The sequence below is a fragment of the Lepisma saccharinum genome, chromosome 1 (genome assembly GCF_977018435.1).
Source record: "Lepisma saccharinum chromosome 1, izLepSacc3.1, whole genome shotgun sequence".
Classification (NCBI taxonomy): domain Eukaryota; kingdom Metazoa; phylum Arthropoda; class Insecta; order Zygentoma; family Lepismatidae; genus Lepisma; species Lepisma saccharinum.
In genome coordinates, this window is record NC_139229.1 from 54,872,235 (window position 1) to 54,893,691 (window position 21,457).

General features: G+C 38.3%; 1 protein-coding gene across 3 annotated transcripts in view; it reads right to left on the reverse strand.

The window, feature by feature from the left end:
• The window catches only part of LOC145992306 (uncharacterized), a 183,308-nt gene that overhangs the window by 50,942 nt on the left and 110,909 nt on the right, over positions 1-21,457 (reverse strand). For 2 of the 3 annotated variants that reach the window (XM_083128797.1, XM_083128749.1), the window contains exon 3: positions 5,015-5,235. In XM_083128797.1, the coding sequence (XP_082984923.1) occupies positions 5,015-5,235 (221 nt within the window). Of the gene's footprint in view, positions 1-5,014; positions 5,236-11,256; positions 11,485-21,457 lie in introns of those variants that run through there. The other variant, XM_083128708.1, reaches the window with a different exon arrangement.

Genomic DNA, 21,457 nt, shown 5'->3' on the forward strand with positions numbered 1-21,457 from the left:
CGGCAGTGGATAGAATCAGAATAGTGACTCTACTACAGGAAGGTATGAAGCAAGTGGACGTAGCACATAGGGTAGGTTGTAATCAAAGTGACGTATCTAGAGTGTAGTAAAAATTCCAGGAGACCCATTCAATAGGAGATAGGCCCAGAGAAGGAAGACCACGCAAAACAACAGCTGCACAAGATAGGCATACTTGTACTCTGCAGTCACTTCAGTCGTATTCACGGAATGCTACCTTTAAAGAGAGCCGTGGTCTCTATCTTGTCTTTTCCCCTTCCTTTGTGCTCTCGATTCCCTCTGGCACGATTGGTCTAAAACTAATTAATGCGACGTTAATTAAACAATCCAAACAACGAAAGAATGCACAATCAACTGCACAAAACAACATTCCAATTGTCATCAAATCGGAAAACAATTGAGATGCTGTAATATAAAGTAAGATGCTGTAATAAAGTGAGAATTTGGTACGGTATAGAATTAAATCGGTGAAGATGTTCTATTTGATTGGATGTTTGTTATTTAGTGTCGCTATTCTTTCCCTTTTGGCAAATAGCGACGATGAAGATGAGTAATGAGTGATGAAATGATGAAATTGATGAAGGGACACGCACCAAGAACACCCTTGGCCAAGCCGACATTCGAACCGGCGGCCCATGCCGTCGTAGCGCTGTGCTAACCTCTCCGCCACGGAGATCGGTTTGGAGTGGACATTATACCATATTTTGTGTGCGCAATTGGGATCAATCAATGGAATGGCAAAGGCACGTATTATATTATTCATATATACATATCATAATATTACTTCAGATTATTTGGCACGAAGTAACATCAGAGATATTCAATCTTGCCTTTCCACTAATTCTTTAACTTCAGCTTAATCACATCATTAGATAAATTATGTAACAAATGATAATGAATGTGGGATATTGACAGTTATTACGAATTACCTGGCACAAACAACATTAAGCTCGGTGGGCAAACTCATTAAGTGGTCGACATTCGATCTCGTCACCAAAGTTCCTGGGTTTGAGTACCGTCCTTGTCACAGGTGTTTGAGTATTTCGTCATTAATTTCACGTAATGGTCACTCGTCCGCGACTAGGAAGAAAAGTGATGTTACGTAACAAAAATAATAAAAAATAAACATGATCGAAGAGTACTTATTTCATCTCTCACGAAATCTCCTACAAAACCGGAATATACGAAATATATGTATCATCACATACGTTTTCGATTTCTATATTTAACTAGTCGAAACCGAGAACGGGAGAGCAATTTTCAATTCAAGAAACCGAGAGAAACACTGTCAATTATTGTTTCTTTCTTGACATCTCCCTAATTGAGTTGTTGTTCTGTTTGTTATTGGCTTTGTATTGGCAATTATTGTCATTATTCTTCCCCTGTAGGTAAACCATGACGACGGTTTATGATTAAATAAAGCAGATAAAAGGGCAAGAACAAGAAAGTCATGTCTGCCCAGGACTTCAACCCAGAACCTTACGTAACGAGATTTGAAATTCTGAAGAAGGCATCCGTGTTTCGCTTGGCTTTATCTTTCCTCTACTTCTGTTATTTTATCATACATGTATAATTTAAATGAATCTGAGAAAACATGTTACGATCCATAATTGTGTTGGTTAGATGCTACAGATTTGAACTCCCAATATGGAATAAATCATTATTTTTTTTTCGTATATGGTTGAACATGAAATTTTATTACACTGTGACAATTTATTATTTTAGTTTTTGTTTTGTGCACAGATAAGCTAATCGCCACTGGACCTTCAGTTTAAAATGGGATACGAACCACTGCGTACCTCCACAGTGTATCGAACCCGGGATCCCTTGATTACAAGGTGACGACGTTATCATTACGCCATCGAGGATAACCCGTGACAAAATGTTATTCACTCGATCTATACAATAATTTATTTCAACATTTACATTTTCGTGTTCTTCTTTCTTTTTGTTAACTACTCTTATACGACTCTTTTTGCGTCGTCGAATTTCTTCTTGTTTCAGGGAAAAAATAATACATGCAGGCCGTATACCCCCCCCCCATGCAAATAGATAGAAATCTTACTCTCGAGAACTAATTTATAAATAACGTAACCATTAGGAAACTATTCGAACGTTAAATGATATAACTGCAGGTGAAACAATACTTACAGACTGCTAACGAAATATCTATTCTTGTATAAGATCACGGGCAACAGGTATCAGTGAGCCATTCACTCTTGCTAACTACGAGCGAAGGTCACTGAACCAAAGGATGGCAAACAGGCGTCTGCTCTACGAAACTAGAGTTAAAAGTCACATGTACCTGTTATCAATGACGTACGATATAAGGAGGAACACAGCTTTCATATCAAACTAGACATATGTTTTGGTCCCGTCATTGCATGTAGAACACTTTCTCGTCGTGGCCTTGAAGGCCTACGTAAAGGCTTCTCTGCAAGAAGGGTTGCTTACCATTGAGGGGAGGGGGAGGAAAACTGTGTGTGTATCGAGGTCCTTCAACTTTCGTATTATTCTTTATTTCAGAACTCGTGCATATCGTCGACTTAATCCAATATATCCGCTGTAGGTTTTAGGTTCTGTTTCTGTTCGGTAATTTCACATTCCTGCTTATGTTATTCGCGACGAAGGTTCTAATTTGATAATCTGGACAATAACGGGATTGTGTTGGTTGGTTGATTTGGTGTCTTAAGTCCACTTTATGCACAGTAAGACTAATCGGGAATGCACCTACAGTATAAAGTGGGATCCGAACCACTATGTGCCTACACATTACTTTGCTGCTAGATATTTACATGCTAAGATGTAGGAAGTGATACATTTTCAATGTGTGGAATTGAGAGTTATTTTGGATACGAAAGATCGGACAATGGAGTAGTGGGAAAAGGATGACCTCACATGTTTGAATTATACCCCCCCCTCTCCCGCCACCCCCCCCCCCACCCACACACAGGATAACTGCCGTCGTACGGAACTTGGAAGAAAGTCCACGTAGAGATTAGATAGAAAGTTCTGTTCCGACAAAATCGGGATGTATATAGTAAATGAAAAAGCAAAGTGCTACCTTGTGCTTTCACCAAGCCATGAAGGCGTGTAAAGGGTGCGGAGTTAGGGTCCCACACTTTCTTGTTACGGCCGAAGGTGGGGATAATGTGATCAGCACCACGCCCCTGGCCGCCTTTTCCCCCCATCCCCGAGTTTCTTACAGGTACACACTTTATACGACGCTGGGTTGGCGCCGGAGCCACTTGAACAGGTGGACAAAATTCCAATTATCCCCAGTCGGGGATCGAACTCAAACCTCTCGCATGGTAATCAAACGCCCTAACAACCGAGCTACCGCGGTACATATAGTATAGTAGCCTTTGTAATTAAGGCAAGAATTATTTTAGCGTTTCTTTCAACGTTTTTAGGCGATTCATTTTCGGACATGTAACGTGTAGCTCTTGTCGGTTCTGCGACTTGGCTTGAGAACAGCCGATATTCTGACGAACAACATTCCACCTGATAAGTCACGTGACTTATCTACATTTCTTGTGTCTGTTGGCTATTGCATGAAAGACGAGTTGCTCTTGAGACAGACAGAATCACCCGATCACCTAAAGGTGCAATGTGTGTTGCCTACCTTTCCGGTATTATTCACTGCCATTAAAGTCTTATGGGGGGGAACTTTTTTCCACCACAACTCGTAATATAAGGTTCCACAACTTCAATTTAGCAGCTACGGCTTTTTTGCAAGCGCTATATTAATTTACGCATGATTCCTGCACAACTGACCTTTTAACAACCAATAGAATATCTGAGTAGGCAAGTGTATTTGTTTTCATTGAATTCGTTCTTACAGCAGACAGAGAATATAACTGATGTCAATACGTTTCCTAAAATATATTTCGTAAGGGTTTGCCTTCAATTTCCTACATTGACGCTCCTTTTTTCTAGGGTTTCTGAGCCAAAAGGGGAGTATGATCCTCAGCAACCTCCCCTAAGTGTGTTAGGCACATTTAGAGGACCTATCCAGTTATTACTTGAGCTGAAACATACCGTACCTCATGGATATGGGAAGCTTATAGTCAGTTACATTCAATTTAAATAGGCCATCCATGGAATAGACATGTAAGTTTGAAGTTCTGCAGTTATTGCATTTAATGCCCCTCGCACAAGTGACACACACACACTTTAGTTCCCCTTTTTGTCTCCGACATAAGTACGTACATATATACGAGATTTGCTACCTTGTTTTCTAGTTATCATGAACATGGATTAAGCATAACTGCGCCTCAATATCAAATACCAGAAAGAAGTTTAGAAATTGGTAAGGATTATAACCTCATTGTGACCGAATTGCTCTTAAAAAATAACGCCATTTACTGGAAAAGATTTTAAAATATAGAACTATGTGCTAAAACAAAATGAAGAAGAGAGTAAAACCCCTCACTTACAATTACATCTCTACCTTGCGAAGATCATTGGTACGCCATTGTTCAAAATATAATTTACATTTCCTGCTTTAGCCTTCATGATAACTGTTACCTATTCTGGCCAATGAAAGAAGCAATCGGATAGCGCTTCATCGATATGTACTGCAAGTGATTGGCTGCTTTATTCACGTAGTTTAAACTAAATAACGCGTTTTGGCGGTAAAAATAGTAGCTTTCAGAGTATAAAAAGAAGTTATACACTCGTGTGAACTTTGCTATTACTGGTTTCCTATAGTAAAGAAGCACCACAAATCAAGAGGCTATTCATATTTCTGAAAGTGTACACTTAGCCAATTGACCTTATTTAGTAAGCAGTAAATGAAAATTTGAAACAACAGTTTTATAGAAACACTCTTTTCGAGTACTCAGGTAAAATTCAAGAAACTTTTTATGCACTGGTTTTCGAGATAATTGTGACCAAATTACTCCGTAAGCTTACACGGCCTTGAGAGACGGGGTGCACAGGGTATAAGATAGCCTTAATGAAATCGGCATCTAGCTTTAGAAGATCGACATACCTTCGTTTTGCTTCCACCGATGGACCCTGGTCTGATTGACCCGGTCTCGTAGAACCTGGTGAGTATTTTGGAGACGCAACCGTGAGAGACGAGAAGCTGCCGTGATATGTCGCAAGGCCTGACGCCCATCAGCGCCAACTCGACGATGCGGCGACGGACGCAATCAGGCAACGGGCGTCCATTAACAAACACCCCTCCAAGCTGATTCACTCCAGCTTGACCTGCAAAAATAAGAATAAGAATAATGACTACAGTGTATTAGACGAATATTAAAAATTCAACATAGCCTACAGTAAATGAAATCTCTTCAAAATACTTTCACTGGGTGAGTGTCAATAATGGGTTATTTTATGTTCAATATTATATAAAATTGTGAATACTTTCACATAGAAAAAAGTTTATTTGTAATAACCAAAAATTAGTTTCCACTGAACAAACATTTGCTTAAATAGCGAAAAATAAATGATTGTTCATCAGAATCAAATTAATTTAGTAATCGTGCAAATTTGTTTGGTTACTAAAAATTTTGGTCAAAATTGTCAAAATGTTTTGGTAAAAATTACCAAATTTAGTAAAGGTTACCAATTATTTCGTTTGTTGTTACCAAAATCCTTAACCAAACGTATTTTGTTAATTCAAAGAAATCATTATTTCCTTTGTTGCATTTTCAATTTTCAAGATGTGTAATATTGGCGACTCAAGCATTTTTCTTAAACTCATCTTTATTAAGTCTACCTAAAACATCCTTCTGAATTTCTTCATGTTTTTCTTAATGATTTTCTTGCAGAAAAATACCACATATATATCATACAACCTCTGACAATAAAGTTCGGTGAATGATCCTGAATATCGAAAGTAGACGAATTCTTAATGAAACCTATCTTACTGTCCTTCGAAGTAGTCCCCTCCCATGGCTATGCACCGTTGAGAACGGCTGTACATGTCCTTGAAACTTTTAGAAAAGTCTTCTTTCGGGATGGTGTTCAAGATCCTCGTCACGTTCCGTTGGATGTCCGGAATATCCTCAAATCTCTGACCTTTCAAAGCGATTTTGAGGTGTGGGAAGAGAAAGAAATCTGGAGGATTCAGATCCAAATTTCTTGCAATGCATTGCTACAGAGGATGAGAGCTGGTGTGTGAGGTACGACCCTGAAACGAAATACCAAAGCATGGAATGGCGTTCTCCTGCATCACCCCGCCGGAAGAAGGTCAAGGCGTAAAAATCACGCATCAAGAGGATGCTTATCACTTTCTTTGACAGTGATGGTATGATCCACAAGGAATTCCTGCCGGAGGGAACAACAATTTTTCCGCCTTGGCCTTCTTCCGACGGGGTGATGCAGGAGAACGCCATTCCATGCTTTGGTGTTTCGTTTCAGGGTCGTACCTCACACACCAGCTCTCATCCTCTGTAGCAATGCATTGCAAGAAATTTGGATCTGAATCCTCCAGATATCTTTCTCTTCCCACGCCTCAAAATCGCTTTGAAAGGTCAGAGATTTGAGGATATTCCGGACATCCAACGGAACGTGACGAGGGTCTTGAACACCATCCCAAAAAAAGACTTTTCTAAAAGTTTCCAGGACATGTACAGCCGTTCTCAACGGTGCATAGCCATGGGAGGGGACTACTTCGAAGGACAGTAAGGTAGGTTTCATTAAGAATTCGTCTACTTTCGATATTCAGGATCATTCACCGAACTTTATTGTCAGAGGTTGTATTTTAATACTGAATCAAGAATATATGCTGCACAAATGTGTGGTGTAATAATTAGGTTTCAAATGTTCAAAAGCGATATAACTGTTACTACCAAGACACCGCCATCTTTACGGTGTAGTTGTATTTTGCAGTAAATGTGTTTTATTGTTTACTATTTTAATATGATACTATAAACTCGTTCCTCTACTAGTATTCCGTTAAGGCCTCCCCAATGACGCCGTGATACCGTCGTCGACTTATAACCCACAGGTCCTGGGTTCGATAATCGGTGGAGCAACATTGCACACTGATTCTGATCCCATTTTAAGCTGTAGGTCCAGTCCCGATCTTTGCATAAAGTGTGGCCTTAGAACAAGAATCAAAGTATTCCGTTATCTATTAATTGCACTATTTTCTTTACATCATTCAACCATATTGCAATAAACTTGGATAGGCCTGCCATTATTATATAAAAAAATGGAGTGCTGCGCAGAAGTAAAGTATAATTCCATGAAAAAATAAATATGCTGACCAAGGCAGTAATTTATTTTATTAAAAACATAAACTAAACGTAAGGTTTCAACCTTCTAGAAAGGTCTTCTTCAGACTCTGTATCAAGTACAAAATAAAATAATTAATAAAATAAATTACTGCCTTGGTCAGCATATTTAGTTTTTCATATCATGGAAACAAGGCTTAATGGTGTTATAAGGTAAAAAAAAAAAGGTAAAGTTCTCCCCTGTGCATAGCATATAGGGGTGTGGGGGTAACGCCCCACACTTTCTTGATCCGGTCATGAGTGGGGGTGATGTGATCCGCATCACGCCCCTGACCTCCTTTACCCCCCAGGGTTTCCCCCAGGTACCCATGTTATTCGACGCTGGGTGGGCGCCGGGGCCGCTTCCAACGTTAGAAAAGTTCCCGGATTTGAACCGGCCGGGGTATAATTCCATTTTATATTTGTTCAAATGTGCGCGCTTTAAGTGTCCAAAGAAGGAACGTCAAACTGTCTCTCCTTATCGCATATATACTCCGTGCCGGGAATCTGTGGGGCAAGGCCACGCATAAAGACAGAGAAGGGGCGAAAGCCAGTGGGTGGAGCGAAGCAGAACGCGCTGCTGCTAACAGCTGGTAGCTGAAGCCGCATTTTCGTCTTCATGCACTCGCTTCCCCCCTTCACGCGTTCACTGGTCGACTCCTATGTTTGCGCAGATACTTTTTTCGTTAGCTTGCTCCAGACATTCCCGAGATAGAGTATAGGTTATACTGGAACGCTTTGAAAAGTCCCTCACCCCCAAAACTTTACTTGGCACGCCGTTGGTCCTAGTGCTTTAAAATGTCCTACAAGTGCAGAAAAGTGATCCAATCAAAACTTCAGAATTTGTCTGAACCTTTTACGTGCAACTTGGAACATTATTTGCCACAAAATGCATCAAAAGAAAAGGGTGTACGAAGTCCTTCTTCCATCTTCCCGTTCCGGCTAAATGTTTTACTCGATTTAACCATGAAATGCTACAAAAAGAGTCATTTGCACCAAAGCCATTAGCAGATCAACAAGGGAATAGCAACTGCTATGACGTCGCATTAACACAAGCGTTGGGGGCCAAGGATGAGAGCCATTTGGAGAAAAACTTAAGGAGAGTCTATTTACGGAAGAAATATCGGTGTAATTTCCACAGCAGATGCTTCACCATCCCTAATAGAGAGCTTCACGATTTTTTCATCTCATGCCATGCTTGTTAGTGCGAATGCAAAGTGGCTGGCCACCTTTTGCGGTTCAGGACATAGAACTTCGCAATTAACACTAATGGTGATAGCAGCAATGGAGACGTTTTGAGGTGAACAAAGGCCCATTGCTGTTTTCCACTTTACGGTCTTTTGTGTTAAGCTATTACCTGCACGGAATACAACACTCAGAGTGCTTGACCGTCCGGAAAGTCCAAACACTAGGGTTTGTTGTCGTACTCATGCAACTGGACACAAATTATTGTCATCATACTGTCCTGAAGCACGCTGTGAATTGTTTCTAGCTCTTTTGTTCAACTGAAGGTGTTCGTATGTTATTATTATAGCCCGGATTTGTATGTAATTACATATTCTATTCCTTTCTTGGAATACATACCTTGAACAGCAAAATGTCAACGAATTATAGACCTATAACTGATTTTGTATAAGTTTTATGTTACATATTTTTACATATTTGCCAGGATATTACACATTTTACATGTTCGCTAATTTACTTTACATAAAACAACATATTTCGGTAATTTTTTTCCTATCTGGATCCTTTTTGCTGTATTTTCGATCTCTGAAACATGATGTAGAAAATTTGTAGCTCATGTGATGTCATATTTTTTAATCAATGAGATGCATAGTGCTTACGGTCACCTAAAATTGAATGCCAAGTCGAATGACAGGCTGAAGGGAAAAAAAGGGAACTGTTATTTATCGAAAGATGCTAGTCGTTCACTTTGTAACAAAACATAAGTAAGTTCAGTATGGATTAATTTTTCTTGATTCTGCCCCTACATTTACATATTCTAGAATAATTTGCGATGTGAAAAATAATTAATGGTTGACAATATTGGTTTCTTAAATATGTGCACGTTGCTGTGCTTCTTTGGGCTTATACATTTGATATAAAATTTAATTTGAACAACTCATGTCCTTAAAATTATGTTGAATATGTTCAAATAAAATAAATAGCTATCTAGCAGACTTCTTTACATTGCTTGGATACTCGATTATTATTAATATTACATATTTGTTGATACTACATATCCTTTTGATAATACACATTTAGGTAGATATTTTATCAATCATTGTTACATATTTATGTACATATTTTGTACTTTGATATTACATAAAAATCCAGGGTCTAGTTATTATCAAGCATCACGCAACTTCACTACTTTTGCTTTGCACAAGAATCAAAAATGGTTCACGAAAGACTACCATGATAGTGCAAGTGCTGTAAAGCATTCATTTACAATTGTCCAAGTTCATTTCGGTTACTTATTACACACTATTTTAAGTTTGCTCATTTTGTGTATTTTGTCTTTATTCTTTTGTAACATAATTCTTTAACATATACAGGAAAAATGCGCTGTGAATTTTGCAAGTAGATGTATTTAACAAATGTGTGTGCTAGTAGTCGAATAGGAGTGATCCACCACTTCCATTCACTGAACCTTGGTCTAAAGAAATTTTTGAGTATATATTTGAAAATAGTATATATTGAATCTTGTAGACGAAAACGTACATTCTTAATTTTAACTTAAGTAGGACCAGTGGTATAGATTAACATTTTCTAATTTTCATCGAAGATCACAAAGTTTCTGTTCAAAGTACAATATTTGAAAGGAAAAGATGAATTTCCCTTCAATTTTTATGTTTAAAAATGTTTGAGATGCCATGCTCGATTAGCACAAGCAAACTCATTGCTATAGTTCGTTACATTTTTGTTAATTTTACCATCAACAAAAAGACAGTTTTAAACAGTGCTGAATAAATTGCATAAAGTTTCGATATTTTAATATTTACTTGACATAGGTAGATAAGTAATAGCATCGGAGACATAGCCAAACAATAATATTTTGTATAAGGGGAAACAGGGCTACGAAATTTTTAAAAAAGCTGATAGAGTCTTGTGATATTTGAACTTGTTTGATATTAATAATGTGCTTCACATAAAACAATTAATTTATTTTCAAATAATATGTCGATCACTTAATGGATTCGGCCACAGAGCTGCCTACTTGTATGTATCTTCTCCCATACATGACAATTCATTGAGTGAGATGAACTGCGCATAATAATAGGGCCTTAATTCCGATTAGCATTAACAGACGCACAATTTATTTACCACAGGAGATGTCTTATAGGCTTTTGCTTTCAATTTTAAACCTATATTCCTCACACATTTAAATTGAAATTCAAATATTTGCATGAACATTTTTAAATATAAATTTCAGTTGCTGTTATCTACTTTAGATCTAAATGAATCGAACAAGGTTCTCTTGGGTTCAGAACATTTCATTAAATCTTCCACGGAATTCTTTTATTTTAAGAAAAAGAGAAGAAAGAAACTTAGTGCTTCTCCTAACAAGCATTTCTACACATTTTAAAACAATTTAGTTGTGATAATTTGGAGGAAGAAAAATGAATCACATTTTTTAGGCGAACTTTGTTGAAGATCTCTGTTTAATTTTTACTGATATGAGTGGTAAGGTACTAAACAGCCTCAAGTTTTCTGTTAATGATCTTTTTTCTTCAGTTGAAAGAATTTCACAACAAAAAAGGTCCACTTTTTCTTGATTTCTACTACCATTGTAGCATTTCCTTTGTTTGTAATAGGCCTACTGTTCAAAAAGAGACGAAGAATTCCATCTGTGTATCAGGTCTTCCTTTAAAGCTTGCCGCTCTAATTTAATCTTTCTCCACTTTCAATGTACGTATGGGCGACTAGAGCTCTTGGAGTTAATTTCGTCCAAATTGGACAGCAATAACAGCTATAAAAGTCAACGATATCGTTGATCAATTACCTCTTTGGAGCAACCTGGAAGAGAACAGCCGAAGAACCAGTAGCCGCATGGTAGAAGCGGTCGCTTCTGACTGGCAATTAGATTATGAGATAAGGCAGCACTTAACAACAGGATGACCACTTTTTTACAGCTTTTGGAGTTTTGTGTGCTAGCGTCCGACTGTATGTATGCTTCCTGGCTCCTCCCACTTGCAAACATTCGGTTGATAACAACTTCTTAAACCGTCCACGTGTGGCGCTGCGCTCGCCTCGGCGATAGTGATTGTCTACAAAAGGTGTCGAATCGCTGCGACGGATTCCTGGGTGCGACTGTCAGATTACAAGAAAGAAAGGAGGTCAAAGAGACTTTAAAAAGGGTTCGCCTGTCCAGAAAACCCACTTTTACCCCTTCTTATCTGACATTTATAGCGGTTTACCGCTGAAGATGGTGGTAAAAGTTTGTCTTAATTCATCCCCCTTGACAAGAAGACGTGGTGCGAAGGGATGTGCTTGGAGTGAGGCATTTTTTGGGTGTCTGGGGAAGGGGGAAGAGGGCAGGTAGGGTCGAGGCAAAACAGCAGGTGTTTAAATGAGACATCGCGTGTTCCTCTGTACTCTTCACGCCACGTTCCTGGCTCGGGGCCCCTTGGAAATGCAAGTACGTGATAACTACTTCGCTTCTCTCCCACGAGTCAGTGTTGCCATATTCTGAGAAGTGAAAACTTCCAATTGTTTTATTAATGATCTTCCGTTCATCAGAATTGCAAAATCCTATACCTGAAAATTTCTCATCGGACAGAGGTAGAACACACGAAATGAAGGAATCTTGGTAGAAAGCAGCCTTTCTCGCTTATAAAACATCAATTGCAATTTTCACTGTCATTCCGTGTTTATTAATTTTCGTGAAATGTATCGCACATTACGAATATAACAGTCTGTTATCAGGACATTAATTTCTATTTGAAAAAAGACGAGAAAGTAAAGTCACGTGCACTTATTATGTGTAGTAACAAGATTAATGGTGGTAGTTTACATTTTTTTCTTTTTGTATATTATGATTGGATTCTTGGGATTCCGTTCCCAATTTGTATTGTTTCGTCTGATGTAGTTGCAATATCAATTTTCTCTGCCATTCTGTCTTTCTAGACTAAAAATTATGCAGTTGAGTTGCCACAAAAGTGGTGGCAACATTGACACTTCTTTTTGATGTTAACGCGGAATTGGCATTGTCTAACCACACCAAATATGAAAACCTTTAACACTCGATTAGGTGCTGAGTTATACCCTGTCCTGGCTAACTGTGGAGCAGAGCCGCGCATAACGGCAGAGAAGGAGGTGGGAAATCGAGTGGGCAAAGCCAAAACGAAGGAAAAGGAGGGTAACTCCAGTCGCCCCCCCAAATTATGCATTTCCGTTCCTCTCTATCTAGTTCAAAATTCTTCACTACCTTCGTAGCAAATTACAACTTTTTCGGTTCGTTTTCCATTTAATGAAATTAATGAAAACTTGACAACTTTCTGGTTGCAAAGATTTTTTTTGTTTGGATTCGAAATGTAAATATGTTTAAAATTACAAAGGTGACAAATTTCACTTTAACGTGTCATTTTAAGAAATTTTTCCGCCATTGGACTTCGCTGGAACAAATTTAATGAAGTTTATTTCGAAAATGCTTCATTTTCCTTCTCTGAAAAGAAAAATAGTGAAAGTTACATATAGGTTGCAACACTGCAGTGTGGTTGGTGGGCTGATCCCGCGGCGAATTCTCTAGGACGAGAGGGTGGAGTGTAATTGGGACCTTCAAAATCCCACTGTACTTGTTCGCCGGCTCTTTTTCGTAAAGAGCGACGCGTGCCGTCATCAGAGGACTCCAAGGCCACACTACCTGCACAGGAGCAAGACAGCTCCACCTTGTCCCCCCGCCCCCTCCCCCTTCTAAAAAAAAGGCAGAGCAAGGGAACAGCACACACCAAGGTAGTCCGACACGAGGAGGGAAAATTACCACGACATTTTCTGAAAACAGAAGACAAAGACGAAAAAAAAAATAGACTGGCAAGAAGTCACGTGTCTATTGGACAGGATCGTAGATTTATTGTGGAAACGCTAAGATAAAATGAACGGAAGAGGTAGGCTTTTTTCAAGATAAACCCTTCTTCCGTGGTGTTTGTCTACTGCCTCGTTCCCCCCTCCCTCAGCGCCAAGATAGGTATCGGTTGCTGAAAAATTATACATCTGTACACCCATTAACCTCACATTTGAGACAAACTGGGCTAGAGTCTGATGTCGCGAAATTCCTAATGAAAGACTGTGTTCAAAAGCTTGTTTGGCCTTGGCTTAATCGTCTGTCAGCAATAACTCATCATTAGAACTTTTTTTGGTACTTGAACCGCAAGATGTGCTTTGTAATTAATCTGACATTGTTTGAAATTATACTTTTTTATTGGGTTGGTGAAATATTAACGTAATTGAACAAAGTAAGTAATTTAGTACAAAAAAATATTGTAGTACCACACCGACGACTTTACTGAGACATAATATACGACTTAGTAAACATTATTTTTGTGCACACGATTTAAGATACTAAAAAAGTGACAAATTTTACGGTGTTGTTGTATTCTTTTGTTAAATTGCTAACAATTATTGGAAGCTTGTTGTCAGGTGATATCGACAAGAACATCTTTATTTCCTAACCAATGTTAATTGAAAGAGTCAATTGGCATACTGAAGATGTTTTGTAAAAGAAAATCTAATGTGTCAAGATCTCAAAAGTGTGAAGTTGTGTGGCCATAGCGTATTGTAAGTACTGGGTAGAATTACTTAGCTGTTGCAGCGTTCTGTGAAGCAGTGTATATGTTATATCACTAAAAAACACATGGAACACACAACAGAAAATTTGACTTGTGCCTTACAAAAACCGATCTCCATAAACAATTCATCCAGACAGGCTGGTACTTGGGCATTTTGACTGGACAAGCTAAAGAAACAGATTTCTAAAATTGTCATTCATCTTATAAGTTTGACATTGAAGCTACATATGCAAATATTGACCCAACAAGTTAAAAAAATCTATCAGTAACACTGTCTTTCATCCACTAAGCCTGGCACTGAAGGTACTCATGAAAATTTTGACCCGACAAGTTCCAGAAACCGATCTATGTAACTGTCATTCACCCACTAAGACTGGACCTGAAGGTACCGATGGAAATTTTTACCTGGAAAGATGCAGAAAGCGATTTCTATTATTAATTCATCAAGTAAGACTGATGGCAAATCTAGAGAAGGAAATTTTGACCTACCAAACTACAATAACAGATTTTTGACGTTATCAGTCATTCCATGAGACTGGCATTAATGTTAGAGATGGAAATTTTGAACTGACAAGCTAAAGGAGCAGATTTCTGCAACTGTCGTGCACACACAGATGGCAATCACATAGGAAATTGTAATGTCAGCTCAAGAGACGTAATTATATCACATGATCTAGAGAAAAGAACTCATAAAAGTAGGTTACTTTGTGTCTCTTTCGTCAACAGTAGCAGATGACTTCCATCCACCTACAAAAACAATAACAAGCAAAGTGAACGACTGATCTTCTCGATTGCCCACAATCCTAGGATGAACTGAACCCTATCAACAAAAGACATTCCTTGCTTCTCAGGCAAACGACTCCTATAAATTAAAATTCCTTCTGAAACATGAGGAATCGTATGTCCATCTGGGCTAATTCAGGACCAATCGTTTTGCTTCTATGAAGGCTGTTTGGGTACTCAATTAGATACATGGATGAGCCAAGCGGTGAAATTAACGACCTCACACATCTGTTACTCCGCAAAGAAGGCTTGTTCTGACGAATACAGGAAGAGTTTAAAAGAAGAAAAGGGTTTCCAAGATGTGGCAAAGGAACTTAAATTAGGCATTCTGCTGAAGCCTCTGCGGTTATTAAGGGGAGGAAATTTACACCAAAAGCTACCTGATGTAGATCATTCCAAATTCCGGCAAACCCTAAATTTTGGAGGAAACCGAAAAGCGATTAAAAAAGAAACAATTAATCTCTCAATGGCGTCGCTTGAGAAAACAAAATCTTGATTTTTGAAATATGTGGGATGCTTCATTAGCCGATGAAATTCACGTTTGATGGCGTTTTAATGATTTTTCCGGGCGGCCCACTGCACTCCTTTGTATACAGCGCGATTGCATTTTCATATTTTTTTATTAATTTCTAGAGGTAGGGAAGGGTAGGGAGTAACCCTTAATCACGGTTTTAACGAGCTACGGATACTCTCATATAATGCCACCTTGCCCTCCCACTGAAGAATTTTTTCAATCAACCTCATCTACGGTTATTCTTAAAATGAAATTAGGCCAAGGAAGCCACCTGATGTGTCCAAAATCTTTAATTTGCAAGTTTCGTTCTTCGAATAACGACATAAATTTCCTTTAAAAGTGTGCTCCTTGCACCATTAGGTCGTTTCCAAGATACATGTTTAATATCTTTGTTCGACTGTCTCTCTTACAGTGGTTTTTTACTTTAGTAACAGATACTATTCTTCCAAACCTAATATTTTAAGAATTTAAAGGTTCTTTTGTTCATGGTCACACTATGAAAGGTACACGTATTTCCAAAAGTTTGAAACTTGTTTCAGTGCTATGAATACTTATATTACCAACAATGTCACCTTGTAATTAAGGCGTCTCGGGTTTGTTTCTGTTGTAGATATATTGTTAGCGCTGGCGCCAGGACTAGGGACAGACCAGTCCGGTCCTCTTTCAGTCCCCAGCAAACAAGAAAAATTAAATAAATCAATGGATGTGTTAAATATGATCCTTCTTCAGATCTGGGGGTACATAAAATACTATAGCTTCCTCAGATCTAGTGATACTCGTACATTAAAAGATAATGCTTCCACAGATCTAAGGGTACATTAACTATAATTACTTCCCCAGATCTAGAGGTACATTAAATATGGCTGCTTTTTCATTTCCAGGGTTCGTTAAATATGACTGTTTCCCAGATCTATGGATACATTAAATATGGCTTCTTCTCCTTGTCCAGATTACATTAAATATGACTGTTTCCCAGATCTATAGACACATTAAATATGGCTGCTTCTCCATTTCCAGGGTACGTTAAATATAATATGACTTTCCCAGATCTAGGGGTACATTAAATATGGCTTCTTCTCCATGTCCAGGGTACATTAAATATGGTTGCTTCTCCATATCCAGAGTAGATGAAACATGACTGTTTCTCCATGTCCAGGGTACATTAAATATAACTGTTTCCCAGATCTACGGATACATTAAATAGGGCTGCTTCTCGAGATCTATGGGTACATTAAAAAAACAATTTTTTATTTATTATTTTTTTTCTGGTGACTTCAGTTCACATTGCATAGTGGTTTGATTTGATTTGATTTTAAAATTGTAGGAGCGTCAGCACTTAGGCTATTTTGCTCCCGTCACATTATACGGGGGCCAGCCCCTTATCATTACAAAGAACAACTCTAACGTTGCATAACTAAAAATCTTAAAATGTTCTGACTTCTGTTAAAAGCTGAGGCTGTAAACGGCCACTCAGCACACATAAGGACAACAGGACAATACAAACAAAATTATACTGGCCATGGGGCCAGTCGCCAGAGCCTCGTTAGTCTTCAGTCCAGGGTGTACTAACGTGGAAGTGAGGTTGACATTTGGCTGTACTACATGGAAGGTCACCCCTTACACCCCACTTTGCATAGTGGATTGCATTGCACTGCATATCCTGTCCCAATTAGCTTACCTGAGCACAAATTGAACTTAAAGTAAAAGTAACATTTCTACAATCATTTTGCTATTTATTGTTGTTATCCGACATATAACGAACTATATTTAACCACTGTTCATTGTTTGCGTATGGTAAATAATTCATTCCTAACATACATTAGTTCTTATTTATACCCCACGGACTATACTAATACATGCACGGTTATCTAGTAGTGACAAATCCAGCGTGCTATAAGTTACGGTATGTAACGGTCGTATTGAGCCTAAAATCTGTGCTAATGTGATGCATTTCTAAACATATCTGGTTAATTACTAGCCTGAATATTGCAATCTTAACAACGAGTTTTACATTCTTACGTTTGTACAGCCACCTGTAAAGCTGTAAGTTCAATAAAACTTTGTTCAGTTGAGTCTTACGTTTGTAGACGATGTTCGTGTCTACCAAGAAAAACCTAAGTTGATGGACATCACATTAATCAACTATTGTATAATTAACAATAGGCTATGTGCTTAATGTTATTACTATTTGTTATATTTGTCACTAAGCATAAACTTTCTGAAAATTCTTTTAAAAAAATTGATGATTCGATTATGATTTGTGATAACTCTGTAATAATTTGTTGAATATATTGCCGCATTATATATATATATATATATATATATATATATATATAACCACTACAAGCGAAGTAAGGAGTTTAAATAGAAAATTGTCAGAAGAATCCTATGAACTTGTAATTTGTAAACAGAAACTGTGAATCCAACAAACGTTGATCAAATGTTCAAATCAAAATTGAGTTGAATTTTCCGGCACATAATAATTAATAATTATTAGAGAACTGACGAGTGATGATTCATTAAAAGTATAGATCAATTATAATTGATAGATGGAGTAATATAAAGTACAAAATCATGTACAATTTTTGTATCAAACCAATTAACATCTTCATATGTTACAAAACAAATAACTTGGCATCCAATACAAACCCACGATAGAAACTCTTAATGGATCGTCACTCGTCAGTTCTTTAATGGCATAACCAAGGCCACCCATGGTGCTTCATGGTCTGGGCTGATCTATGACTTAATGAGATCCGAAACATCAACCAAAGCGTTCGGATCAGTCCATCGATAAAAATGTCGCGTCAAGAAGCATGTATGCGAAGGTAACGTTAACCTTCAGCATTCATTGATGATATGTGCCGTGATTTTTGGTGCACCTCAGGCAGCGTGAACCTCTCATTTAATCTGATGAGCTTGGCTCGGGCCTGTCAAGTCATTTTTTAAACCTGCCTCGTCCTTTGTAATAACAATTCACCGACACATTACTTGCCCTATCGGCCGGTCACTTAAGCAGGGCTCTTTCGTAGCATTAGCAATCAACACATGCGGTCAAATGTTATGTGATCACTTCAAGTAAAGATTTGGTTTCCCCTGCAGATGAGCCATGGAAATAACTCTTTGACATGGACGGACGCTAATTGTCCTTCACTGCCTCTGATAGGCCGAAATATGTATTCATTACACGTTTTCTTTGATACCCTTCCGTGGTCTTAATAATCCTTTCGTTCCGCTGAGACGACGGCGGCTTCCACTGAAGAATGTAGATTGGTAGCATAACGATTTAAACATTAAATATTTAAAGGAGTTAATTTAATTGTTGGTCATCAAATTGCTTGCTGGGGGATATATATCTTACTCGCATTTCCGAGAACAGAAGCCTACATGGTTATGTTCATCATGATGCTCAAAACACAATAGGTCTCCTCGATGGCGTAGTGGTAACGTCGTCGCCTTGTAATAAATTGATCGAGGGTTTTATACCAGGTGGATGCACACAGTGGCTTGGATCCCACTTTAAACTGTAAGGCAAGTTCCGATTAGACTATCTGAGTATACATTGGACTTCGGACAAAGTTCAAAATATAATAAAGAAGCGTGCCAGGCATCTATAAATGCATTATATCTCTAGAGCAGCGGTTCTCAACTATTGTGAGCCCGCGGCCCGGTAAATTTGTTTGTTAAAAGTCGATGCCCAGATTCCAACAATTTCACTTGTAAATAGCTTTCAGATTTTTTAACTTTATATGTGGTATAATCATAGAGAGTATTAGTTCTATTGTGTCTAGGCTTGTTGACAAAGATAAAATTGGATTTAAATTAGTTGTCAAGGATGGATCTAATGGAATATTTTAGTCTCCTATGACCAATGTCATTAAATTTGTTTCATAAGTGGTGATTTTCACTGGCATGTTCCATTTCGAACGCCGGAAAATTCCAATAAATCCGAATATTTCTACTTCAATTCAAATTCAAATTTGGGGGCTGTACGGGTGACAGTCAGCGTGCGAAATCCCGGGGGGACAGGGGGGTAAATTACCCGTCCCACCAAACTTTTCCGGAGGGGGGAGTTTGTGTTCTAACAACAGACATAAACAATTAGTTTGCGAGTCGAATATAATTTACTGGAATAATATCGAAAACATACACGAAGAACGGACAACACAGAGCCTCATCTCTAAGGACACTGAACCCAGCAATCCCCAGAACACAGGAATTAGTCCGACTTGTAATTTCTTCTCCATTTCTCATCGCCTTTCGTCAGCTACCACAAAATATATAAATATATTAATAAAAAATGTAATAGCATTTATATGTGATTTGTTTTACAGGAAACTACTATCTTCTTAATGTCTCTTAATTTTTGCCCCTCCTCCGTTGGTCACGCAAATCATTCTTCATGTTCATAGCATTAGTAGTGTACGTATATTAAAATCTTCAATTTGCAATCGAATTTTAAATGAAGGACAGTCGATATAAAATATTGTATATTTTATAATATAATTTCATTATTTTATAATAGACACATATTTAACGATTAATATATAGCTTTATATTTATATATACAGGGTGTCTCATAAGTAATAGCGCAAACTGACACAGGTGAAAGTACACGATAATAGAAGCAAGAAAGTCTCAGTAAACATGGGTCTGCAAACGAGCCGTTTTCGAGATAATCGCGAATGTGTGGTTACAAGCCGCCACTGACTTCATTGTTTGTAAACGTCGTCCTACTTGGTAAAACGCTAATAATCTGTGCGAATGTGTGGTTACAAGCCGTCAGTGATTGCATTTTGTGAACACCGAGTGCTTTACTCCTTGCGCGTTCCGGGGTTTGCTCTTTGTTTACAAAACAAAACATTTCCGAGAGGTGTCGTTGTAATCAAACAGAATCGATACAATCAGTACGGAGAATTGTACATGCTTCTGACCAATTCCGAAATGAACAGGGGGTGTTCGGAAGCATTTTACCAACTAGGACGACGTTTACAAACAATGAAGTCAGTGGCGGCTTGTAACCACAGCTTCGAAAACGGCTCGTTTGCGCTATTACTTTTGAGACATCCTGTATATATATCTATATATGTGTGTGTGTGTGTAGATTTTATATATATATATACCCCACCAATCTGCATTGATTTCGGACCCTGGTGACAATTACCTTTCCACGGTTATGATTTCTCACCGTCACTGGCGAAAAATAATTTTCTTCTATCCCTGGTGAACCAGGAAGGAAAGGTGGTTGCCAGCTTGGACTGCAAGTCGCAAACTTCAGGATAACCTCTCTCGTCCCGGTATAATCGATGCCATGTCCTGGCGGTTGAGAAGCACTGCTCTAGAGGAACTGTCTGTCTACGAAGATAGACTCGTAAATGGATGGACGAATGAAGGATGAAGGTGAAATGACAAACATACGATACAACACAAACCCAGCAGAGGATTATCAGAGCGCCAGAGCTTCTCTAGCCTGCAAAAAAATCAGCTCCAGTTGTACTACGTGGAAGAGAGGTTGGCATTTTAGTACCTTCGGCGAAGGCCACATCCACCCCAAGCAATTTGTTGCGATCTGAAACATATGCGTTTCTAAGGTTGATATTAATATCTGTCTCACTCTCTCTGTTATTAAAATATATGGTGGAGAAGGAAAGTCTTTCTCAGTATGTGCGTATGTACTGTACACAGGGGTAGTAAAGCACAGGGTGCCCAGTTGGCACAGTGCCTGGGTTCTTAAATTCAGTCTATTTTTTTCAGTATTTCGAGTTCACGTGAGAATGTGCTTTTTAATATTTATTTGTATTCTGTATCACGTGTATCATTAAATTAGAATAACCGGAATTTTAAAAACTGCAGCGATATTGTAGAGAATCAGCCTCCAAAACGTTGGTAATTTAAAAAATAACACAGTGGTTAAAAGTCCAAATCTAAGAATGAATAAATCACCACTGATGAGCTACAAAGAAGAACACAAACATAAGTCTTTTATTTTTGGTGATATCCGTTTTCCATGGAATCCTGGTACCCTGCAAGACATTCTTTTGCAAAGCTGGGCATGCTCCGAATACAAGAGTCATTACTTAATAGAGTGTCCAACGGTTTTGATGTTGACTTTATAGATCACC